The sequence below is a fragment of the Ustilaginoidea virens genome, chromosome 5 (assembly GCF_000687475.1).
Source record: "Ustilaginoidea virens chromosome 5, complete sequence".
Taxonomy (NCBI): domain Eukaryota; kingdom Fungi; phylum Ascomycota; class Sordariomycetes; order Hypocreales; family Clavicipitaceae; genus Ustilaginoidea; species Ustilaginoidea virens.
Window position 1 is genome coordinate 1,967,971 of NC_057320.1, and position 24,902 is coordinate 1,992,872.

Sequence of the window (24,902 nt, forward strand, 5' to 3'; positions counted from 1 at the left end):
ACTTGGGTATCTGCCAAGTTCCTTGCCCTGCCGCGGCAGACAACATACACAGTATTAGGTGCCTGGTACCTACTACCTACGGCAAGAGGTACCCAGCCAGGAGGTACTAGAATAGGTACTTAGTCCGTACCGTACACACAGTACGGAGCTCCACTCCAGGGCGTGTTTTTTTTTTGGCAGGCCCTTTGGCAGTGGGCGTCCAGCCACCAGCCCCCGTCGCACCAATGAGCACCATCCCCTGGCGTTTAGCCCATGAGGCGACGAAGAATTTTAGGCGTTTCCATAACTAAACCCCTTTTGGAAGCCCAACAAATGGTTTGCGCGGGGGGGGGGGATTGGGGGGACAAGAATTGGAAAGGGAAGGAAGGAGAAATGTTGGACAAGAAAAGGGAAAAAAACGAAAAAAAGTCAATCTGTCAAATACCAACTCAAATACCCTTGATCTCCAATACCCCCCTTGAACCCAAGCACCCGTCACGCCCTTGCTCCCGACGTGCCAGCCTACCAGGGCAGTTATCCAAACCGATTTGACTGACCAACGACCACACACACCCCCCAGCTGGGATCAAAAAGGCTTGTTGCTTGCTCATGGGTCTGGTTCCCACAAGGGCTCACCTCACTCACTCAAGCTTCTAAAAATACCGTCGACAAAGGCGCCCAAAACCCAGGGCCAAATGTGAAATGCAGATCAATGTCGAATCAAACATCAAACAGACGGGGGAGGGAGCAGCGTTCGCCTGTCGTCGTCACGTCAAGTTTGGGTATAATAATAAGGATGCGTGCAGTTTCTAGTTTCTGCCAAAGCCCAAGCAATTGCTGATGCGATTTCTCGCCTCCTAGCCTCATTCACGTACCTGCAACAAAACCAGTAAGCTCTATTGAGCTGCTCATCCCCAACCTAACCCCCCCCCGCCCTTCTTCCCGCCGCCCGTGGGCATCGGACGCCATCGCTCACGCTTACATCAACTGCTCCATGCGACTTCACCAACGGCCATATGAAACGACGTGCCTGGGAGTCTGGGACGATGAACCCTCCACCCCAGTCTTGTCTCGTCACTAATAAAACCAACAACAACAGATCCGATGGGGTCCACCAGTGCTCACCAACAAGGGAAGGGTCCTGTGGCCCCGACTCCCACTGACAAGCGCCCGTCACCGACTCGCGTTCCGATCGCCTGGAGCAGGGAGTCTCGAAGGGAGGTGGGACGCGGGAGGTGATGAATCTACGGAGTACTAGAGACAATGAAAGCAAGCATCCATGTCGTCGTCCTCTTTGCCATGGAAGCTGCAGGGAGGTAGGTAGGGATATTATTGACTTGACTCTTCGGCCCCTTCCTACTAACTCCCACAACCACAACTTTCTCCCCCCCCTGGCCCAGGGTCCTCCTCCCTCAGGCACCATTCATTAGTGGTGGGTGGCGTACGTCTAGGCAAGCCAAAGGAAGGCAAGGAATGTTCCAATCCTCTATTACTCCCATCCCGTTTCCCTTTCGTTAGTGTCAAAAGCAATCCAATCCATGGCCCCATCACACACATCATGCACGTATGCAGAGATGATCCCTCGGCCTCCCCCGAGAATTGGTTTTATCCTCGTCGACAAGTTCAGAATGGTGCACAACAACCCAACGAATGCCCGTTTGAACGACCTTCATCTCTGCAGCATGGGGCCCGTTGCATATACATCACAAGCACTTGTATATAATATTGCCCCTATAGTAGTAGCGGCAGTGGCGAAGCAGAGTACAAATAAAAGGCGCCTCCTTGTCGATGCCATGCTCCCCAAACCATGCTGATGAGCCGCGCTGTTGCCGTCCATCAACGACCAGATTGGCCAAAAAGGGTTCGGGAGACAAAGGCTTCAAGAGGATCAGGGTTGGGCCTACCTCATTCCATCGCAGACCAGAATGTACCGATATACTATGCCAACATCACCGAATCCTCGACTTTTTGCAGCCTCTGCTAGATCAACATGTTGCATCTCCGAGCCCTAAATGGCATTCATTACTCAAGTGTCGAGAAACCACGTGGGAAAGCATCATGTCTTTTGCAGTTGAGTATCAAGAAATGCGAGAAAGAGCCCGCGAGTCGTAGAATTCAAACCAACGCCTCGAATAACCAACCACTTTTTGTTCCTTTCTTTTTTGGAAAGAGTTCCTACTTCTGTAACAGACGCGTTTGCGTTTTCCAAAGTTAGTAAACACGACAATGCCCTACCTTTGCTACTGAATCAACGTTTGCTGCAGGCTTGCTGCTCCGGTATAATGTCGCCAGAAACCAGGGATGGCTTTTGCATGTCAGGATGTAGAAATTGGGAGGAACGGCGCATTCGTGGGGACAAGGAACAGAACAAAAGGGAACAAAAAAAAAGTAGAAAAGGAGGGAAACCTAGAGGGTTGGGAAGGATAGGAAGGGTTGGTTAGTATCACAATCACGAATCAGGGTCGGCGACGCTTGACATCTAAAGAATCATGATTAGTTGAGTCAAGTCTCACAAAGATTTGCCATTGTGGGACACATACTCTGAGTGTCCTCAGCCCTAACTTCATCGTCTGCTCGGGCTCGTTTTGCCGCACTCAAGGATGCGTCACCAACATGGTCTGAATGGGACTCGGGCTCATCTCTCCAATCAATCTCGCCAACGTCATCCTCAAGAGCTGCATCACCGAGATCTGCGTTGCCCGCAGCGGCACCAATTGCGCCAGATTGTGTGGAAGAAGACGACACGTCTCCATCACGTTGCAGGTTTGTAGTGGTCGGGGTTGTGCTCGTGCTCGCGTCATGTGCACCAATGTCCGCAACTAAGTGCTCCATGTCATCTTTGACATCTTCTCCATCGTTCGCTGGCGAGCGGTAAGAGACGGCATCAATCGGTTCGTCAAATTCGAATCCAATCAAATCATTGGCTTCGAAGCCTTGCTGGTCTGACGGGTAACAAATCAGATCCAAGTCCTTCGTGTCTTTACAGCGAAAACACTCACCATTCATGTCGACATGAGATGATTGCTGGTACGCGTCTTTCACAAGCCTTTGCTCTTGAATCTGTTCTTCTGCATCTTCCACGTCGCTTTGCGCAACTAAACCTTTGGTTGAAACCGCCTCAGTAGAGTCTTCGTCGGCCTCAGCATCTCCTCCATGGCTTCCATTTTCAACTTGGACCTGGCTTGTCATATTCCCCGGTTTCTCTTGCCACTCAGAACCTTTCACCGTTTCGTTCACGTCCACGACTTGCTCAGTAGAGAAAGTGGTAGTGGTTACAGCGGCATGCTCAACATCATGCGTAATTTGTTCATCATTGTCATCATCATCTTCGTCAGTAAGAGCATTCAAGGCATCGCCGTCCCAGGCCGCCGCCAGTTCTTCCACGTGAGATGAGTCGGGTGGCTGAAATAGTTCAATGACTTTGTCCAGCCCTGTCCCGACACTTGCCTTCTCCATTAGAAGCTCGAACCTTCTGGCGGGGTTTGGGCGGGTAAAGACAGATGTATACAGGGCTCTGCTGTCATCGTAATCTTGATTATTCACCAATATGTCAAAAACCTCGAGGATTTGCCCCAACGTAAAATCTGTCAAGATGTCCGGTGACGAAGACTTATAAAGCGTCAGCTTGGGGCCTTGAATAAACTAAAGGTAGGGTCTCAAGACTTACTTCCGCAAACTCGAGTCCAAGCTCGTCGACTTGAAACACCAGATCATCATCTTCGAGTATTTCGCTTGACAGCTCGGCTCGCAACCCGGCCAATAACACTCTCACGTTATCGTCAAGTACAGAGAGATGGGAGAAAAAGCCCTCCGAGGTGGACGAAAAAAAAGGAAATTCTTCTCCCTTGTAATGCACTACAATGGAGGGAAACTCGACGTTTTTGCTTTCTGAGCCAAGCTTTCCTTCTTGTTCTGGGCTGCTGGCAGATATCTCAGCGGGCACCGCCTCTTCTCCATGTCCGTCACCGTCACCGTCACCGTCACCGTCATCGTCATCGTCATCGCCGTCATCGTCATCATAACTTGGAGTCCCTGATATATTATCATCGGAACTGTAAGCCGCTTGAGCCTGGTCTTGATTTGCTGCCTCGGAAGAAGTCAGTGCGACCTCTGACGGGGAGACATTGCTGGCATTTTCGTCTTTTGCCATAGCACTAGCTTCGTTGGCATGCTCGTCAAGTTCAGCGTCGCTGTGCTCCTGCTCCCAAGTAATCTCGTGATCCTCAGTCCGAGGGCTCTGCTCTTCCTCCCCTGCTTCATTTTCAACTTTCAAGAGCCCTTCCGACAGCTGTTGCTCGACCGCCTCTGCCAGTCCAGTTTCTGCTGCATCATCCGCCACAGGCACATGTACATTTTCCTCGATGTCGTAGTCTATTTCGTGTGCAGACTCACGGCTCTCCGAGGCATGCGTGTGTGAAACCTGTGGCACAGATCTTATGGGCGCGTCCTTGTCCTCCATATTTGTCTCCAAATCGTCCACATTGTCATCTCGGCTTTCTGCGTCTTCGTCGGCGGAGTCGAATTCAAAATCGGGTTTTCCGACGGCCAGTATTTCTTGAACTAGCTTATTGTGCTCCTTATCATTTAGTTCCCCTTCTGCGTCCGTTTCATAGTCTATCAAATCGTCGTCAGGAGCATCGATGCCTAGTTGCGGCGCAAAATCCATCTCCACCTCCATGTCCGTCAGTCACGATAGAGGGAGCAAATGGTGCGGCTTGTTGACCGAAGGCCCTGACGGCCAAAGAAACTTTCTCTTGAGACCAGCCCCAGTCGAGTGGCGGAGCTTCAAATGTTCTGTTGCGGTGGCGGCACAATCTTTCTACTCTGCAAGCTTGCTCAATGAGACAGAACCTGTGCAAGAGATGAAAACTTCCAAGGCTGGAAGACGGTGCCACGATAATACAGACGACGTTAGGATGCAGCAGTATCTCATTTGTGAAAGGGTTCAAGCCCAGAAATAAAACATGATGTGACATGAAATGAATGATGGATAAAGCGGAAGGAGACTTTACCCGAATGGGTGGGGTTTTTGGGAGCTGAACAATTATCGTAGGGCACCTACTAGTGGGAACTTGGGTACTTCAAGGCTGTGCAGTGTGGGGGTTACCAAAGGCCACATGCAGCAACCAGACACCCAGCCTCACACCTGACTTGGGGGGAAACTTGGATGTCGTGTACGTAGCACGTACGGGGATAGGGATAGCCCTGTGGACAAGCAAATCAATCCCATTACTCAACAAGCTCACCATAACCAAATCTTGGTTGCGCCGAGGGAAAAAAAAACAAAAAAAACAAATAGCCCAAGATGGTGCGTTCAGAGTCGATTTGACTGGATCTTTGAGCCATAGCTAACTCATTCCAGGTTGTTCTGGCGGCTTCAATTTGCACCCGCGGCGGGAAAGCTGTCCTCTCCCGCCAATTTCGAGAGATGCCACGATCGCGGATAGAAGCTCTCCTCGCCTCGTTCCCCAAGCACGCCGACAGCGGCACTCAGCACACAACAGTTGAGCAGGACAATGTTCGATTCGTCTATCAGCCTCTTGATGAGCTCTACATGGTTCTCATCACCAACAAACAGTCCAACATCCTCCAAGACATTGATTCCCTACACCTCTTCGCCCAAGTTGTCACAAACGCGTGCCGTACCCTTGACGAGAGGGAGATCACTCGGAATGCCTATGAGCTCCTCAGTGCTTTTGATGAGCTCGTTACCCTTGGTTACCGCGAGAATCTTACCATGAGCCAGATCAAGACATTTTTGGAGATGGAAAGTCATGAGGAGCGCATCCAGGAGATCATTGCCAGAGTATGCTGACCATGTCGTTGTATCGGCTGTATTCAAAGCTCCCCGAATGATACTGATCATGTCATAGAATAAAGAACTCGAGGCAGCCGAAGAACGAAAGCGAAAGGCCAAGCAGCTTGAAATGCAACGAAAGGAGTCTGCGAGGGGCAACCGCGGCATGCCGCGAACCCCTGTTTATCCCACCTACACACCTCCAGCGAGACCCAGCGCCACGGATTCGTACGACTCGTACGAAGCGGAGAAGAACAAAACCTATAGCAAGTTTGTGTTGCCTTGTCAAATCATGCTGGCCTAGGCCATCCTTTTGACTGACGAATCATCATCAGGTCCTTGGCTCCCAAAGCCAAAGGCATGCAGCTGGGAAAGAAGTCCAAGACCAACGACATGTTTGAGAGGGTGCGCGGCGACCTGGGCGGCCAAGTCGATGACTCTCCTCTGGTAACTCCTGCCCACACCGCCGTCACTCAGCCTGCCGAGCCCCGTGTCTCTTCAACACTGGATCGCGACGCCGTTCACGTCACCATTTCAGAGTCCATCAGCGCCAGCCTCTCGAGGGAAGGTGCGGTCAATTCGCTTTCTATTAGCGGCGACCTCGCCTTGCGCATTTCCGACCCCAGCGTGACCAAGATCAAACTTGGGTTGCAAGCGATGCCGTCTCACGGTGCTCAGTTCCGAACCCACCCCAATGTGGACCGCAACCTGTTTAATAGTTCCAAGACCATCCAAATGAGCAACACTGCACGTGGGTTTCCGGTTAAAAACGCAGTGGCAGTTCTCCGATGGAGAGCATCGCCAAAGGTCGACGACAGCAGCGCCTGTCCCATCACTTTTACCGTATGGATCAATAATGATGTCGGCAAGTACAACATCACTGTTGAGTACGAGCTTACCGGTGGCGATGCATTGAGGGATGTGAGCATCGCCATTCCCTATGTAGGAAGCGAGCCTGTCGTGTCCAGCTACGATGCCACGTACGAGGTCTCGGGAGACATGTTGGAGTGGAACATTGGTTCGGTTGATGACGAAAACCCCACCGGCTCATTCGAACTCGAGGCTGAGAGCGGTGATGAGAATGACTTCTTCCCAATGACTGTCAGGTTCAGTAAAACAAGCCCTTATGTAGACGTTGATGTAAGTGCCGCCAACCTCAGACAAGTCCACAAGTCCCCAAGTCCCCAAGTCCCCGGTCATATCATTGGGTGACACTAACGACCGTTTTCCAGGTAACAAAAGTATCCCTGTTGGAAGAGGATGAGGAGATTACCTTTTCGAAAGAGATCAAGTCCACTGCCGACAATTACTCTGTCGAATAGGCTGCGTGAAAAAAAGAGCGTAAAAGATTATGGCAAAGTGCGACTTGTTCAACGCTCGGAGTAAAGCTGGGGCTCGACTTGCTGATCTGACAAAGAGGACGACAAACCGGTTGTCATTGGCTATCTTTGGAGCGGAATGGGCACCGGGCGCCATGAAAAGCCAGACATATGAGTGGCGCGGTATAAGATGCAATAATAGACATTGTTGCGAAGCATCTAAGCTGCAAATAAAATTGAAGTATTATTTCGTCCGTAACGATTTGGCGAAGATGGTATTCACCACAAGTACTGCCGGTACCTTAGGTACCTACCTGAGGTACCTACTACGACAGTAGGATTTGCGGTCGGGGTGGGGGTGGAAAGTGGGGCTCATCGGCTGAAGGTACTTGGGTACCTGGACTAAACACCTGCAGCCAAGTTGGAGACCCATTGATACATACCTCCTATACCTCATGTAGCCATAGGCTTTGCTTGCTCATTAACATACAATCATCATCACCTTGGGCACACAACGGTTCCCTGAGACTGGATCTATGAACAAACCTGTTTCTCTTCTCAGCTCCTGGCCAGAGTGCTGACGACCCCGGCTTACTACAACCCGCTAGCCATGAGATTCTGAAACCAGAACTGCTACTCCTCTGGGGTCTCCCAGTGCCGCTGGCTGGCTTCTTGATCACCAGACATTGGACAAACATGGCCGAACCAAAGCGGCTTTCGCTTCTAAGTGAAACCGTCTTCGAAAGCAAAGCTTCCAGCGGCTTTCCCTTGAGCTGTCCCACACTCGACTTATCAACCACGTGGGATGCCCCGGGTAAAGCCCTGTTTATAATCCGCCCACCAGCTCAAACTGTGTCCAAAATACATCAAGCTGGGATACCGGGAACTGAGGCGCCAGAGGTAACCAGTGCAACGTGGAAGCCAGACGGCAAGTGCCTCCGCCTTCTCCCACGCACAATCAACAGCGTTTGCTACCCAAGGCTAACTGACAACTTTTGCTGTGCAGGCCACTTTCTTGCCGTAGGGTGGAGTGATGGCGTCGTTCGATTGATGGGACTGGATAATACCAAGGTTGCCCATCATATTCCCGTTTGTGCCCATGGAGGGGATGCGGCACCGAGGATTTCGCACATTGGCTGGGCCATCTGCAGTCTTGGAAACAAAATGGCCAGAGATCTACCGTCACGCGCCAGGGAGACCATGGCGCAGGAGTCCCTGCATCATGAGGACCGGATGCCTCCTCTTAACTTGCCCCAGGAACTTGGTTTTCTCGAGGTCGACACGGCTCTACCCAAAGTCAGCCCCTTGCCGACCGGTAGCGCCGGTATAGGGTGAGTCTGCTACAAAGGGGCCCTGCTCATCCTGTTGAGTTTGTTTCTGCAGTGCTCACAGCGTGACCAGTCAAGATGCAACCGTCTTCACGACTCGAGCCGGAATAGATTTTTTATTCCCGTTGCCAAAGACCCAGGATTTCGGCCAGGTACATCTCATGGTTGTGGGAACCGATGACGGCGACCTCCAACTCAATCTCTATGATTCTTTTCTCATTGGGACGTTTCCAAACCCCGTTTCGGACTCAGCACCAAAATCTCGCATGATTTCTCACGCCTTCCATCCTCAGCTACCCACGCACACGCTCATATTCGCCGAAGAAGAAGCAGAACCGCAAACTCTGCACTTGGTCCCAATGGACTTGTCTTTTATCTCGTCATCGGCCATCAATCTTTCTCTCCTAGGAACCAAGCTGACCACCCTGCAAAAACTGCTGAAATATGTCAGGCAAGCACAACAGCACATGCAAACCGAGTGGAAAGGTACGCGGGACCTGCCCAGCCGGTTTCTCCGCAATGTACAAGGCGATCTTGAAAAACTACACAGTGGTCCTCGCGGCATTGTTCCTGCGTTGTATCACACCGTAGTCACTGGCCATGCCTATGAGCCTCTTCGAGAGTGGCTAGTAGACAGCTTAGCCGAGAGAGTGAGTACTGCAACGGCCCTTGCTTGATCACGTTTGCCTTTGATTTCGCCGACCTTCGTGCAGAGTTGATCTCGGCAATTCTGATTGATCCTCCGGTCTGATTGATCCTCCGGCGTAGGGGCACAAACGGTGGGACAAGGCTGTTGTTTCTGGGCTGGAGAACCTGCGCGGTCTAATTCACGAGAATTTCTTGCCAGCACTAGATCGGTGCGCTATTATCCTGAGCAGATTGCGTGGACTAGCTCAGTTTCACGACGATAGAGATGACATTGGCTTTTCAGTGACCCAAATCAGCAGGACTCTTGACATCATCGGCTGTCTGAGTTTTGTGGGCCACGAGATATTATCCGTTGTAATGGACGAACTGGAGCACTTCAAGGCCTTTTCAACCTGGCTACGTTTCCAGATCGATCGATTTGCCTCCTCCACCACTGCGGCTGACGAATTAACAGAAAAAGAAGCCACAATAGACACTTCCAAGGTGCTCAGATACATACAGAGATTTCTGACCAACAGTCCTCTGGATATATTCTTCAGCCATGTCTCAAAGGAGGACTGGCAGGCTGACTGGGATTACATCGAGGATGGCGTCAGCCTGCTCCCCATCCTCGATTCCCAGCTGAGGAAACAGGAGAGTGAGCAAGCGTCGAGAAAGGCTCTACAACGCTTGGACTTTCTAGTCTCGTATGCGACTTCTTGGGGAAATAGGATATTTGACGGTATTGCCGAAGCCAAGAAGCGAAGCGTTCGGTTTGGCAAGCCTGTGAAGCTGTCCATCAACCAGCCCATTACCGCGATGGATATAAGACTATGCCAAAAACAAGAGAATGTGAGTCGGTAGACAGAAACACGGTACAGACTGTTCCGCACGGCCGCTGACGTTGCTCTCTTTTCTTTCCTTTTCCTTTCAACGCTCTAGCGAGGTGTCTCATATGTGGCCATTGCATCGAAAGCAGCAGACGACAGAGGTACGTCTTGTTTTGTCATGATGTTTCTTTGCTCAGCTTAGCTTCTTGGCGGTGTGTTGAGAGTTTGATTAACGCTGTTCCGCTACGGCTCAGTACATATTTTTCGAACTGCCATGGACATAACGAACGGCATCAGCACCAACCATCCCACCATGTCAGTGTGCGTCAGCCTCACGAATCGAAAGCTCATTGACGTCAAGTTTCTCAACGATGAAACCTTGGTTCTCCTATGCAGCAACGGTGTGTATCTGCCTCTCCTTTTCTTTTCTTTTTCTTCTTTTCTTTTTTCCCCCTCCCTCGAATCGACGAAACACCAGCGAAATTGCGACATGTACTAACGCCATTACCTAGACAACAAAACTATTAGTGTGGTTCTCCTGTCCACAGAGGCTGAACATCTCCATTACCTGGCGTACGACGAAAGCAAACCTCAAGATATCCATGCGATTCAGAGGAGCGACTTGACAGAGCTGGTGCTTCCTCCGGAATACGTGTCACGTCCCGTAAAAATGCAAGTCCACGACAAGACAGCGTTGCATGGAGCGCTTCCTGCCAGAATATATCTTCTGGCGGGGAATAGGATGACCTGGCGTGCATTCACCCTTCCTGAATAAGGAGCACTATCGGGGAAGGAAAGGAACAAGGATGGCTTCAGGAACTTTGTTTTCAGTAGATGACGTGTACATCAGGCTGAGGACTATGGTATAACGACTCGTCTTGTTGGAATCAAAGTCTGCAGCATTAGCACAATCATGATGCAGTGATTCTGCTTCCCATATTTCCGCGCTGGTCTCTTCCACTTGTCATCTTCGAGGTTTGGTTATGTTGAAGAACTCGGTCAGGCCTTCCACCACTGCCTCCACATTCATATTTACCAATGGCATTCTGTCGTACGAGTCATCCCTCATAATCGCTACCAGTGCGAGGTAACGATCTACTTCCCGCAGCATGATTGGTTTGTTGCTGTCGTGCAGGACCAAGCAGCTCTCTGCGGTAGAGCAACTAATCTGTTCGTCGAGTTTGGAATTCCATGGCTGGCCCTCCAGCTTCTTTCGGCTGTCATCACTACGCTGCCATGTGCCGTATACTTCGGTGATGTCGATAATGACATCGATGTAGTCGCTGCAGATCTCGTAGCTCGCCATGTCTGCCGTAGCGCTATCCGTGGCAATGTAGATTTTAGACAGCACATCAAAGAGGTAGGCTTTTTCGAAGCGGCATGTACGACAAAGATTCGTAAGCATGGATTCCAAAGTCCCAAGGCGGGGGATGAGTTTCTGTATGACTTTGCTGAAGGCCTCAAAGATGGAATGATTGTAAATGGACGTGAGATGAAATGTGACTGGCGCATTTTCGAACCCGTGATCTGAGAGCTCGTCCTGAATGCGAATCGTAATGTCGCGTTGAATGTCCAGCTTGTAATCGTCAGAAAGGCCGTCTACTTTGTGTATGAATACCTCGATGTTGATGTTGGGATAGCTACGCTGTAAAGAAAGAATGGTAGCATTGAGGCGGGAGACGGCTTCGAGATAGTCATCTTGGGCATCTATAACCCAAATCAAAGCACCGATTTCGCCAAATATGGCCTCCATGTCAAAATTCGCGTTGTCGAAGATGTCGATTTGCCCTGGAAAATCCCACACTTGGAATTCCATGAAGGACCTAATTCATATTGTTTAATTTCATCACGTGGTAGAAGGGGAGTTGTTTCTCTTACGCCATAGAGTCCTTCTGTATCCGCGCCGTCGACTCCAAAAAAAGAGTCTCATTTGGTGGCAGCTTATGGAACACAACGCTTGAGATGGATGATTTTCCGCTTCTGCAAGCTTTTTTTCAGCGCAACTTTTCAGCACGGTTAAAGAACGAATAGCACCTACCGTCTCTGGCCCATCAAGAGCAGGCGCGGCTTCCCTTTCGGCGACAGGCCCAGAGCAGGACCAGCCGTCTTGGTAGCCTCTTTATTTTGCACAGCCGCCGAAACCTGCATATGAATACGTTGCAAGGTTAGCTTGGCCGGACTTAATACGCCAGAAGATGATCGAGCTGCAAAGTTGGCATCGTCACCCAACTCTGCCAGCAATACTTGGCGAATGGGAGGGTTGAGGGTCATGGCAGCAGGCTGGAGGAGAAGGTTGAGGGATGAGGAGGCGGGTATTATTATTTGAGGTACCAGGAGCCACGAATCCAGCACTTGCGGAATGTTGCAGAGAGGATAGTTATATGTAAACTCGGGAGCTTCGATCCAAAACAGTTGACGATTTGTTTGCCACCTTTTGCCTTCAGACCGGTTAGCGGGCAGAGCAGCTCTCACAAGCAGAAGTTCCATGTCGCAATGCTGACCAACTGTTGGTACCCAAGACCGCTAGGCCATAAAACTTCCCTTTGTCACTCAAGGCCGCAGCCACGGTCTCACGAGACCTGGTAGAGTCGGTCTGCGGAAGGCGCAAGGGCTTTGATAGGCCGACGGTGATAAGAACGTGTTTCTTTTCTCCAAGACCTTTGTTGAGGGACGCAATTTGGTAAGGAAGGCCGGCTGCGACGTCTCCATCATGGCACGAGGGCAGGTTGTTGTTGACAAGTCAGTCGGCCGGTCAGTATCTGGCACCAACCGAGAGCCCTTGAAAACGCATTGTCGTTAAGCCTCAGCCCTTCCCGTATCGACGTAGAACCACGTGTGCTATGGTGACGCAACACAGCCATAGCCGTGAAAACAACGTCTCCCAGTTTGCTCCGCGACCCCGACGACAGGATTAGGGTTGGCCGCATGCAACCAAAACACCGCAACATAACGAGTTACGAACGAGTGGCATGCGTCAATCAGGCCATGGCAGTCCATACCAGGGCCCATTATCTGACACGCACTTGGACGGAACAAAGACTCGAGACCTTGCTTCAAGCGGAATGTCGGTTGTGTAACCCATGCGGCACACGCCACTCGGCAATAGCCAAGGTATTTCGAGGCCGCGATGCCACTGGGGAAATAGAGCCGATTGGTGAAGATGCGGTGGCCATTCGAGCTTTTGGAAGACCCAAATCTGGAAACGCAATTCTTGCTCCCCTCATGGATGAAACGGAAAGGGGAAATGTCGTATACGGCTGGTGATGTTGCCGCACGAGACATCGGATTTAGATACGAAACCAACTCACCTCCATGGTTCACGGGCCAGTGACCTGACAAATCAAGGTCGCGGGGGTCAATTTCTTCCGGGCACGTGGTGTACACTAATAAATGGCTACCGACAAGAAGCGGAGAGGATGATGGCGGAGTTGGTCGCCGAACGAAACGAAGGAGAGAGAGGCTTAAGACGATATCAGCTTGGCGAGATCACCCTCGATCGGTTACTCGGGATCGCAGCAAGACTCTCAAGCTTCAAGACGAAGAGGGGGCACTTTGCCAAGCGGCGCTTATATTGACGCTTGGGATGCCTTTGGAGAGAAGAGCAAGCTGCGGATGATAATGGCGATGGAGGCAGGGGAATGTTGAGCAAACGGCCTGCGTGTAAAGCTGGTGAAGGTTTGCAACGTGAAGGCAGTTCCTGCCGCTGGATATAGCAACGATTACTGGATGGTGGGAGCCTAGGGTGGCGTAGGGGTGGACGGTGACTTGGGAGATACACGCCATACCGTGCCTGGAGCGCAGGGAATGGAAGTACTCTGGCTGATCCGCGGGGGGTAAAACTTGGGAAGGCAAGGGGTCGGGTGCTTGCCCAGTACCCACCACCAGTATCGGACTCTGGTACTGTCTGGTACGTTCCAGCTAAACATACACCGATACCCATTGTCATCGAGAGGAAAAGAATGAGAATACGAATGAGAAATAGAAGGAGAGTCAGAAAATAGGACACAAAGACTGAATCAAGTCGCTATACATTGGGCCAAGAAAATCGCATCATCCCTTCATGGCTGGTGACCCTTAACGCCAAGGTGCTACACTGTATCTGAGCAGTTTGAGGCCCTCCGATTAAACTCCGACAGGGCAATGCTACCTCATCGGCGCACTGGTCCGTCAACCCTTCTTCTCCAGCATCGTTTGGAAGCAAGCAGCCACCAAGATAAGCAACTCTAGCGGAACCAGGAGCATGGATAGAGCTAGAGCAGCCTGACTCTCCTTGCATAGTGTGCCAAAATGAGGTCGACTTGACATGGGAACAGACTTCCAGCGGCATGTCCAGCTCTGGAAGGTGTCGACAGTTGTTGATGTATTGATGGCGTAGAACAGCACCATGGCAACAAGGGAAGCAATGAACGAAATCAGGGGCACAATCAAGCTGATTGATGAATGAACCTTGACTCGGCCTCGAATCTGAACGTGGCGAAGGTTAGTCCTGCAAGGGGGGAAGAAGAAACGAGGGGGCTTGCATATTTGTAAGAAGAAAAATGACAAGGCAACCAGGTAAAGGGAAGGATGTCGAATATGTGTGTGTGTGTCGGGACTGCCTAGGTAGATAGCCGGGAAATATCAATAGAGTGACTAACTGATGGAGCTTTGCTGGCGAGAATAGATGCCATGTTCATGGCCGTAGCAATGACGCTGCCAGCGACCAAGGCATTGGTTGGCCTAAGGTCCAAGTTCTCAGGCCACAGTGGCAGCAAGAAATCGGTGGGCAAGTGCGTGGAATTGTAAACGAAAAGGGTATCTGCTGAAAGGCCCAAGATTGCGATGCCAGCTGACAGTGCCAGAGCCGTCATGACAACCCGAAGGCTGTGGATGGTATTGAGGATAGCGGACCTCGAGAGTGACCGCAATGCATGGGAGTCAACCTCGAGATCAGACACGGTCAGCTCGTTCTTCAGACTCGAACTCATCTTGGTACAGATTCTGAACCAGGGCTGACGTAGAAGGTTTTGTCACACTGGCAAAAGAACGAGTTCGCAAAGTTGGAAAAAAAAAATACAGAATAGATGACCAGGCAGCTTCTGTGAAATAACTTGCGTGCAAGGAGAAGCAGGACTGGGAGGTAGCGAAAAGATAAGAAGATGAGAGAGAAAACGTGCGTCTTATTTGAGAGCCCTATCTGACATCCACGTACAAGAAATAAAGGGGAGGCCGAAGTCGTGGTCTGGCTGTGGTCTGGTTGTGGTGGTCGTTGTTTATTGCTGCAACCACCTATGCGATGTTCCACTGCCGCCAGACCTGCAGTGGTCAGTGAAGCCCTGCCTAAATTTCCATGGGGCACATCCAATGATATCTCGAATCGGTTATCGCAGCCAAGTCCGCAGTACAGAATAACCGCGCCGAGTATTGTTGAACATGTCGGGCATGGTGAACGAGACAGCTGGGGTTCCGCGGATTGGCGAGAAACCCACGATTACACACGATACACGGGCGGATCATGGGGGGGTGGAGTGGGGGAACCTTGGCGCTTAACAGCAAGGGGCCAATCATGACAGGGCTTCGCTGCCGCCCGCCTGGATCGGTAAGCGCTGGCTAAAAGACCCTGACCAACCAACCTTGAACGTCGTCCCTCACTACCCCCCATAAGTGTTAGCTCAATGGCAAAACACAAAAGGGAAAAGACTCATAATCATCGTCCAGCGGAATGATATGAGCCGCGCATGATGGTACCTGGTATTCGTCATATCATGTCATATCATGTCAGTGAATTCAGAATGATATGATGATCAATACTCCGTACAATGTGGCGGACAGGATCTGGCTTGCTCCTTCCTCCACCAGTTCCAGTTCCACGTGGAAGTGGAAAGACGTGGTGGAGCCACAAGGGGTTGCTGGCAGGTGCTGCCCTGTCGACATTATGCCCGACTCCGGAGTACTTCATAGGGTCAACTCCTTTCAAAACACCAACACAAGACTTCGGGGCCCGGCAGTCGAGAAGAACAGCAGACAAGACTGGGTTGATTTGAGTGCAGAAAGGGCGGCTAGCCTACAGCTACCTAGCTTGATGCCGCCTGGCCGGCCCCCCAAAGTCCGTCGTCTTTCACTTGGCCTCTATTTTCGTACCACACCGACTGTTTTCGGGGGTTTCGACTATTTTCTGACAGAATTATGGCTCCCCCAATCCCCAATTTCTGTCTCGGTCGAGCTTGCGTGCTACATGTATGGGAAAAGCTTCCATCACTGAAGCTAATCCACTGTGGCCCTAGTAGGTGCAGGTGGCGTCGTTCTCAAATGCTTCATGAAGTTGACCTTTGGCTAGTCAGAATGGATTTTGTCCTGGTTTAGGCTCAGTAATCACTTGGCCAGGCGACGAACAGGGCCCTTGACTAATTGCATGATTACTTTCCGGACATCCATGAATGAGTACGTAGGCATGTGACAAGGGGTACGTCATGCAGAAGGGGGAAATTGGAAATGAAAAAAAGACTTGATGCTCGTGCCTCATCGCCACGACTCTCAAAAGGACAATCGCCGAAAACCTTGTCGGTTTACCATCGCACCAAGCCAACAACTTTGTTCATACGGAGTACGGGAGTAGCGCGACCCCCGAACCGTCTAACACAGTTATTGGACCTTTGTGACACAAAGTCCCGACTCTAGGGATTACGAGATGGTTGGATAATCAACGATGCTCATTGCTTGCAGGGTACATGGTCTTTGCGCGCCAAGAAAATTACGCGGCAGGCACCTGCCCGTTTCTACGGAGTATGCTCAGCGGTATCTGCCCGACCGTACGAACTTCGAGGTACGGAGGGAGCATCGAGTTTTGCGTCCTCCTTCCGACCCCCAAAGCACTAGACACATATTGAGGAGCCTGTGGAAAGTTTCCATTTCATGTCCATCCTTCAGTCCCCCTTCCAAGAAACATACTTTTTGTAACACTTTCCCGGACCCCGGCTCGTTGTACGGTGTACCACTCGAAGTTCCCGACAGCCAGGTTCCTGGGAGCTCTGACGGCTCTGCAGACAATCAATTTAGCCAAAGCAAGCAAGCAAGCAAGCAAGCAAGCAAGCAAGCAAGCAAGCAAGCAAGCAAGCAGGAAGCCACAGTGGCGGTACTTGGGCTGTTTGGAAAGCACAGACAGATATCGACTGTTCAAGCAGGCAACGGAATGAGAATGCAAGGTACTCTGGACCCATGTTCTCATTCAACCAGAGTAAAAGATGACAGTGGGTGGCAAAAAGAGAGAAAGCGGCTCCATCGACGGGGGGGGTTTGTAAAAAAAAAAAAGAGAGTCAAGAAGCACAAGATGGATTTGATCAGCAGTTCCTCGCCTAGTATTTCGAGCCGGACAACGAGAGCTAAGTACCAAGAAGAGGCTACTGTAAATGCCAAGCCACTCCAGGAACCCGGCATCAATTCCCGTCCACATGCTCCCGCACCATGGCCCATCTGCAGCTCCCGGCCGAGTGATGGATGTCTCACCCGTCAGATTCCAATTGACGGCCAAGATCGAAAGTCAGGGGACCAGGGTTTATCGCGGATCTGGCGTCCTAAAAGGAGAATAGATTCACCAAAAGCACACAGAGCAACGAAAACCGCCACTGGAGTGTCCCCAATTGGTTCAGTTACGAGGTTGCTGGAAGCATTCAAGCCAGCCGGGGCCCCCTATGCGTTAGCAAAGCCGCCGGTATTCGGGTATTTGCGCCCAGATGGCCCCAGAAATTGTCCAGTGAGAAGTCTTCCCGATTCCGTTCCTTGGAAATGACGACGCCAAACCCTCTAGGGGGCTGCAGCAGACGACATGGACCGGTGAGCAGTGAGCATTGAGCAGTGAGCACCGAACCTGCAACCCCTGGGCTGCCGTTTGATGAAGAACGAAACAACAGGACGGACACGGAGAACCGAACTCGGGTCCTTGGTTGGGGTCTGAATGAACTGGTGTACTGTCTGTTTCCGAGTACTCCGTATTGAGTGACAGGACTCGTTGGGGCACTCTCTTCTCGCCCCTTGGCACTATACCTGACGGGGAACGGGGTACTTACGTTGGGTAGGTAAAGTAACTTATCTCTGGTTTGTCACAGTGGTGGTAATGACGGGCTTCATTCGTCTTGCCATCTTGGACCGTTGCAGAGGGCACGTCGTCCCCCGTCTTGGGTGCCGCAATCTCAGTATGGCCGTGTCGGATCAGAATCTCAAACTTGCTGGCAATACGACAACTTGAACGCGAGCACATACACGCGCGGATTGGAGACAGAGAGAGGGGGGGGGGGGGGAAAGAGAGAGCAGTTGACACGCTCTCGACCTGGGGGAGCTTTACCCCTTCACCCTTAGACATGTCTTAGCCTTCCTCCCCAAGTTCAACTATAACAGCTCCCCGCTCGCCTACCCCTCCAAACAAAGACACAGAGGAAAGGAGGACCGAAGAAGAAAGGCTCCTCAAGATATACGAAAATAGACTCATGCATCTTGCAACTTTTTCCTGAGCTCTGCAAGCCGTCCACTGGACTAGGAACCGCTTATCATTGTCCAACACCCCAATAACCCCGTAAACATAGACCTGGGAGTGGGATTTATCTCGCTTCATTCTCATCTCTTTGCCTGCAGCAATCGGTCAGCAACCACGACTCGCTCACCAATCAATTGTTAACTGAGTGATCGATCTGGAAAAGGCAAAGCTTTTTCGTCATCTTCCTTTAGACGGCGTCGAAGAGTTGGCTTAAGCCATAGAGGGAGTAGTTTGTCACCAGCCACAACTCGCTGCTTTTCCGCAACCAAAAATGGCCCTCAAAGCAAAGGAAACACCGCCAGATTCTGTGGATCAGGATTCTACAAGGCCACTCCCTTCCTTTGTAAGTTTTCCTCTTGCTCGTTGACTCATCTCGCCCATATCCCAACATCCACAAGCTGGCCGAGGAGGGTGGGATAAGGTAGGGATCCAAAGGCCTTGAGATGCCCACGGCTGACAACCCGTGTTATTCCCTCGTCGAAATACAGACCTTGTTTTTCCACCTTCCACCGGAGCTGCGCCTAAAGATCTGGAACTTGAACTTGCCTGTCATGAGACTCGTATCGTTAAACTGTGGCGGCAAATCGCCCTCGTTAAAGGAGCCGACCTCTTGTGCTACCATGGCCTTCATGGGATGCACTTCCGATGCGCCTGTTCCCGTAAACCTGCACGTTTGCGCCGAGTCTCGAGCGGACGCCTTAAAAACCTTCCGATGCGCCTTTGGCTTTGCCAGGATGCCGGGACACGTCTTCTTCAACCCTGAGAGCGACATCCTATACTTCGGGCCTCGAGAAGGCTATATGGCTGCCGACGCCCAGTTTCATACTTGCATGACCATGTGCGACCGGGCACATCTAGCTGCCGTGCGCCGAATTGCCATCAGCGACGCCCTCTTCTGGGTGGAAGGCGCCTATAACTCCTTGGCTGCAGCGAGTCTTACCGTCCACGTAATCAAACAATTAGCGCTGCGCATGCCCTTCTTGGAGCAGGTTCTATTCGTGCCTCGCGAACAGGACGAAGTCGCAGAACCAATCTTGACCGAGAGGCGCATGAAATGCCAGGTTAGGATGGCCATGCAAACGGCGTGCTTAGAGTTGTCTTGTTGGCGGCCCCCTTCATGGGCGATCGTGTCTCTTCGCACTTTATCATCGGCTTGTAGATGAGCACATTTTATTTTGACTGCTTTTGGGCTGTCAGAGCGACAAGCCGCCGCAGGCGTGAGCAGCACGGCCTTCTTTTACTTCTTTGGGGGGGGGGTTTTTTTTTTCTTTTTTCTTTTTCTTTTAAACGTCATGCCAAGAAGAATGACGACTCAAGATCTACCCGACTGGATATGAAGTTAAGACGCTCGCAACATGACCAACATAGGAATCGCCACTGCCGAAAAAAAGAAATGCTTGGTGAAAAGGGCTATGCCGAACTTCATTCACCCCTTCAACCTCCTATATTGAAGGAAGCCACTACGATTGTCACTCTGTACTAGTACAATGTACAACATGAGTCTTCTCTGGTCCCAAAGTTGTGGGCAAGAGCCAAACACGTTTCAAGTTGGCGTTTGTAATCAACTCCTCTCATTCCAATAGCTGGATGTGCAGGCCCTGAGCACAATTGTATTCGAAAGCCTAATCGGCCATTTTTCGGCCGTGGAAGGCAATTATACTCGATGACTTTTACCTACTCTTGGTTGGTAGGGAAGGGGGGGTTTTTTTTTTCTTCTTTTTCTCCTTTTTTTTTCTGTCTCCAGTAACCGGTCCTGCTGTACGAAGATGGGGCTGTACATTCTCAATCGTCGGAACGGTCACAATGGTGTTCTGGGTTGGGTTTTTGTACAAAATGACCTTGAGAGTACTTGGGCAGCAGAATGCGGTCTCAAGTAGGTACTCAGCCATATCAAGCGCACGGGTTTTGAGGGTGCCAAAAGGCGTTGTGGACCGATAACAGAAAGACGTGCCATCGCGAGAGTTTAAAAAACACGAATATTCTCATCGACTTCACACCTTGTTTCGCATCTGGTCCAATTCGCCCGTCTTTGGTCTGATGAGGATAGAAATGCCAGCCGCCGCGTCTTTGGTCACTTCCTGGCGCTTAAACTATCAATCACCTTATCCGTGTGGTGATATATTGATCCGGCTTCGGTTGATCTCGAGGTTGACCGCACACGCCTGTCGATACTATCCCATCATGTCCATTTTCCGTCTCTCTCGCGCAGTAAACCCCTCCCCACCGCAACAAACACCCTCTCTCCCTTTCATCCACCCCACTGAAGGAATCTAATGCCGCCTGCCTTCCCAAAAAGGCGAGAGTTGGTCATCATTTCAGACCGATTCCCCTTTTCCGACCCCGCAGGAGAGCATCAAGTGCTTGGCACACCGCTGGTAAATCGCCTAGCATGGTGAGATGGCCACGTTCGGTGCTCACTCTCCCTGAGCGAACGATGGAGTAGCCCCCGGGCAGCATGGCTTCACGGGCGAGAACTACTCCGTCCCCGGGTCTGAAAAGCAGGTCATCGTAGGCGTCAGCGTAGGCAATCGCTTCTTGAGAAGCCACCTGAGCTGCGTAGACTGTCGGGATCGTCTTTCCATAGAGGACGGCATGCGGCGGGTAGGCATTAGATGATTCGTGGGCCTTGGAGTGCACGAGTTCAGAGCGGAACCTTCTAGTTGCCGCAAGTGTTCGTCTTAGATATAGCATGTACCGCTCATGGTCCAGGACACTGGTGCCAGGCACGGCGCAAGGCGTTGACGGCGACTGAGGCGGAGACGGCGGCGGAGCAGCTCCGAGATTCTCGCTAGGTGAGGGGCCGGGGCCGGGGCTGGGTCGAGGGCCGGGATCCAGCGGCTTTCTTGACTTGAGCAACGAGTTGGGGAGCAATGACGAGAGCGGGGACGACAGACTTTGCTGCTTTCCGCGATTGTACGGCGGTAAGGGCGGTGCCACGCAAGGGCTCAGGCGCCACTTGACCCAGTCGTCAGCATTGAAAAAGTCGACGGGGTACGGCTGTCCGGTATGCTTGTCGACAAAGCAGGAGCCGTCGTCAGGCAGCAGAGCAAAGGATGTGCGGATGGAAAAGTTCACCTGGGCTGTGAGCAACTTCTCGTTGAAGAGAACAGCGTCGCCGTTGCGGAATGGTCCCAGGATGTTGATGCAGCGCTGTGGCGTCCCGGCATATAGCACGCCAGCGAACAGTTCCGGCCGTTGATTGACCGCGTGTCTCGTTATCAGGCCGCCAAGGCTGTGAGCAATCACCATGGCCCCACGAGCCTCCGCAGGCATGCCGGCTTGGTTGGATGGCAGCGTGGCCAGAAAACTCTGCAGCTTCTTTGACGACAAAGCTGGGCTGAGTCGCCAGTCATATCCGTAGTCCCATATTCGGAGTTTGCCGCTGCGGGCGTTGGGTGAGGAGCGCAGTTTCTTGAACAGCTTCCGGGACACATCCACGGGGCCGACATGCTTCAGCATACCCGAAGGTATTACGCGCTCCTCCATGGTTTCCTCGTCTTCGTCATCCAAGCCAACCTCCAGGTTCGCTTTGCGCATGTTGAAACCAAGCTTCACGGGAGCCCAGAGCTGCTGATGCGGCGGCTCGGCTGAGCGTAGCACAGAGCCTCGATAACCACCCAATATGACCAGGTCACCAGTGAGGTCTTCCAAAACGCGGTCCATGGCCGCAGGAGTCACCGCTTTTGGAACCGCGGAGATCGAGCTGCGCACGTTCTCTCCGCCTGATTCTGGCTTCGGTGGGTCGCCCGCGTGGTCTACTGTTGAGTTGGAGAAAAGACCGTTGAGAGATATGGAAGGCATCCGGGAAGCAACTTGTAGTCGTGTCAGACTGGGCATCTTGAAATTGGGCACATCTGGAAGGCTATCCCTGATTGCCATGAATCGGATATTGACCATTTCCCTCACGTCGCTGAACTTGTTGTCGTCTCCCAATGAGGATTGGCGCGAAAGACTGTGATATAGCATGCTTTCGTCAGAGGTCACTCGTCGCAGCACAGAAGGGGGGGGCTCAGGTGTTGAGGAGGAAGCAAGTTCTCGTCTTGCTGGACCCTGCAGAGGAGCATGGCTGTCGTCCTTGCCAGACTCTGCTGGGCATCCGATAGAGTAGGTCTTGGGGGTAGCAGATTGGTGGCTTAGTGTTGCCGACTGCAGGTGACAGGCAGCTCCAGGTTTGGGGGACGAGTGCTGACTGGTTTTGTGGTCCCCCGTGAGACTTGACAGGAAGGAAGTTGGCAAAGAGGGAAGCAAGTTTGTGTGAGCGGAGAAGGAAGGCAATGCCCTTTGGAGCCTTTTGAAAGCTTCCTGCCCTGCAGACCGCGAGCGGCGTTGCCTTGTAGGGCCAAACGCGGACTCTAGCAGGCCTTTGGTCTGACGGGAACGGGACGACGCCGTATCGGCGGCAACAGTCTTGAGTCCTGATGCCCAGGGGGAAGGCAAGGGCAGCTCACCTGCCGACGGAGACTGCGGTGGTACGCTGCTCGGAGCGACGGTTGCGAATGCCATGGGATGCCCGGGTTTGGCCATTGTTGGAGAGACGCCCTGCGTGGCTTCTGAACGGGGTATGTTGAGGCTGTGGACCATGTCGCACTCTCCATCTTGTCCATCTTGTCCATCTTGTCCATCTTGTCCATCTTCTGCTCCTCCTGGGGCCTGCACCTGTGCCCGTTCTCCATTCCGAGTCCCCAGGTTTGGGTTGTTAAAGCAACTGCCGCCAGACACCCGTTCCAAAGCCGTTGCCTTCTCTGCCGCAGGGGTGTGAGCGGACGTCATGTGACTTGCAGCTGCACTCAGGGCGGGTTGAAGAGCAGCCAGCGCCTCATCTTGATCTTGAATAAAATCTGCATTGGAGAGATCCGCGCGATCAGGGGCAACTTGTAAGCCAGAAACTTGCTTTTGCTGGAAAGTCGAGCCTGACGAAAGCTGATGAAAGCCAGCCGCGTGATGCCGGCAGGTTGGACTCGGCGGGTTTGGCGGGTTTAGCGGGTTTGGCAAGCCAATTTGGTTTGCCGGACTCATGTTGCAATAATTTTTTGCTCAGATTGATTTGCTGCGGTCTAATGAATAAAAAGAGGCCAAGATTGATGATCTGAAATGCGGTATTGTCCCGAAATGGGTTGGGTTGACGGCTACATGTATAACGGCTTTTTTTGACGTTTGAAGAAGTCAATAGCAAGCAGCACAGCCAAGTGATGAGCAGCCAGGTCCTCCCTGACAACCCAACATTTGAGTGAATCGGGGATTTTGGGTCAGAAGTGAGGAATAAAAAAAGGAACAAGACGAGCGTATTTCTATGTCGGTGACGGGGTTGTCCGGGCCAATGCTGCTTGCCACTCGCACTCCGTTCATCCCGGGCTCTCTGATCAGCTGGGGAAGAGTTGAATCACGAAGGGCAGATTGCAGGGCAAGACGGCAGACAGGGCAAGCAGCAAGGGAGTTGGCGCTGAGGGGCCCTGGGCTCCTCCTCTCCTCTGGTGGCGGGGACGGGGTTTAGATGGGCACCGGGGATGCTATCGTAAGCCCAAGGGGGGCGTCTCGCCTAGGCGTCTGTCTGTCTGGTTCAGACTGGAGGCATTTCCACTCCAGCCCGAGTCTGCCGGCCACACAGACTACAGGAGAGCAGCCCTCCCCTTCCCCCCCCCCCCTCCCCCCTAGGAGTCAAGCGGGGCAGTACGAGGTTGCCGCAAGGTCGTGGGAAATCGTCAGAATCAACGTTGAGTAAGACGTTCGGGGCCTTGCATCGTGAGCTCGCCGGCTTTCGCGCATCTGACACGCACCAGCCAGAACTGTGTTGTGTTATCTCGGAGGAGTCCCATGTCAGTCTCGGGACTCTCAGGCACGTAGTAGCCTACCTGGGTCGCCAACTGAGGACAAGACGTGTGTCCATCTGGCCTGGCCTGCACAAGACAGGCACGGAAAGGTCCATGACGCATTCATCCATGATCCATCCTGGCACTGACGGATTCATTGGTGGTAGGGTAGGGCTGTCGAACGGGCCAGGCAATTGGGAATCGGGAATTTAGGATTGACTGCATCTGCAGCTACTCGGAGGTACCTGAGGTACTTGCTCTGTAACTGGTATTTGAATTGAGGTGCCATCTGCCATCGGTCATTTACTAAATAGGTACCTTACCTACTGTACCTACCTAAATGCAATATGCAAAATATGCACTGTGCGGCAGCCCCATCTGGCAGGTGGAGCTACTGTACTCCATACCTACTTTGGCAGGAGCTAGCTTGGCAGGAGCTAGTTTGGCAGGAGCTACAGGTACCTTAGGTACATTAGGTAGTTTGGCAGGTGGCAGGAAACGGCAGCCACCTGGTCTGGTGGCCCCCGATCGGACCTTCACTGCCTTGATGAATGTGGGGCTGGGGCTGGTGCCAAATTCCAAATGTCTAAACAGCCGATGGCATCTCGTTTGGAACTGGATTTGGATCCATCTTCAAGCTCATGTGTGGGGGTGTCAAGTCTTCATCTCCCTCAGCCACCGTCTCCCGCACGAATGCCGCAGCGTAGCC

At 52.1% G+C, this 24,902-nt stretch overlaps 8 protein-coding genes across 8 annotated transcripts; 4 read left to right on the top strand and 4 right to left on the bottom strand.

The window, feature by feature from the left end:
* Positions 1–681: 681 nt before the first annotated feature.
* Positions 682–1,793, top strand: UV8b_06416 (uncharacterized protein; the record flags this gene model as incomplete). Its single annotated transcript, XM_043143913.1, has 5 exons — positions 682–761; positions 841–868; positions 1,079–1,200; positions 1,380–1,420; positions 1,498–1,793. The coding sequence occupies 5 exons, from the start codon at positions 682–684 to the stop codon at positions 1,791–1,793; spliced, it is 567 nt and encodes a 188-aa protein (XP_042999848.1).
* A 642-nt stretch (positions 1,794–2,435) lies between these two features.
* Positions 2,436–4,657, bottom strand: UV8b_06417 (uncharacterized protein; the record flags this gene model as incomplete). The annotated part of the gene is made up of 4 exons (XM_043143914.1): positions 2,436–2,458; positions 2,520–2,921; positions 2,979–3,588; positions 3,647–4,657. 4 exons carry the CDS (start codon positions 4,655–4,657, stop codon positions 2,436–2,438), a joined length of 2,046 nt encoding a protein of 681 aa, XP_042999849.1.
* A 627-nt stretch (positions 4,658–5,284) lies between these two features.
* Positions 5,285–7,098, top strand: UV8b_06418 (uncharacterized protein; the record flags this gene model as incomplete). Its single annotated transcript, XM_043143915.1, has 5 exons — positions 5,285–5,287; positions 5,342–5,785; positions 5,853–6,046; positions 6,112–6,916; positions 7,009–7,098. 5 exons carry the CDS (start codon positions 5,285–5,287, stop codon positions 7,096–7,098), a joined length of 1,536 nt encoding a protein of 511 aa, XP_042999850.1.
* Positions 7,099–7,791: 693 nt separating this feature from the next.
* Positions 7,792–10,655, top strand: UV8b_06419 (uncharacterized protein; the record flags this gene model as incomplete). The annotated part of the gene is made up of 7 exons (XM_043143916.1): positions 7,792–8,023; positions 8,102–8,426; positions 8,497–9,073; positions 9,192–9,902; positions 9,993–10,041; positions 10,135–10,281; positions 10,393–10,655. The coding sequence occupies 7 exons, from the start codon at positions 7,792–7,794 to the stop codon at positions 10,653–10,655; spliced, it is 2,304 nt and encodes a 767-aa protein (XP_042999851.1).
* A 189-nt stretch (positions 10,656–10,844) lies between these two features.
* On the bottom strand, positions 10,845–12,151 carry UV8b_06420 (uncharacterized protein; the record flags this gene model as incomplete). The annotated part of the gene is made up of 3 exons (XM_043143917.1): positions 10,845–11,703; positions 11,759–11,860; positions 11,919–12,151. 3 exons carry the CDS (start codon positions 12,149–12,151, stop codon positions 10,845–10,847), a joined length of 1,194 nt encoding a protein of 397 aa, XP_042999852.1.
* A 1,896-nt stretch (positions 12,152–14,047) lies between these two features.
* Positions 14,048–14,847, bottom strand: UV8b_06421 (uncharacterized protein; the record flags this gene model as incomplete). The annotated part of the gene is made up of 2 exons (XM_043143918.1): positions 14,048–14,344; positions 14,518–14,847. The coding sequence occupies 2 exons, from the start codon at positions 14,845–14,847 to the stop codon at positions 14,048–14,050; spliced, it is 627 nt and encodes a 208-aa protein (XP_042999853.1).
* A 3,810-nt stretch (positions 14,848–18,657) lies between these two features.
* On the top strand, positions 18,658–19,549 carry UV8b_06422 (uncharacterized protein; the record flags this gene model as incomplete). The annotated part of the gene is made up of 2 exons (XM_043143919.1): positions 18,658–18,729; positions 18,875–19,549. The coding sequence occupies 2 exons, from the start codon at positions 18,658–18,660 to the stop codon at positions 19,547–19,549; spliced, it is 747 nt and encodes a 248-aa protein (XP_042999854.1).
* A 1,147-nt stretch (positions 19,550–20,696) lies between these two features.
* On the bottom strand, positions 20,697–23,402 carry UV8b_06423 (uncharacterized protein; the record flags this gene model as incomplete). Its single annotated transcript, XM_043143920.1, has 1 exon — positions 20,697–23,402. One exon carries the CDS (start codon positions 23,400–23,402, stop codon positions 20,697–20,699), a length of 2,706 nt encoding a protein of 901 aa, XP_042999855.1.
* Positions 23,403–24,902: the final 1,500 nt, after the last annotated feature.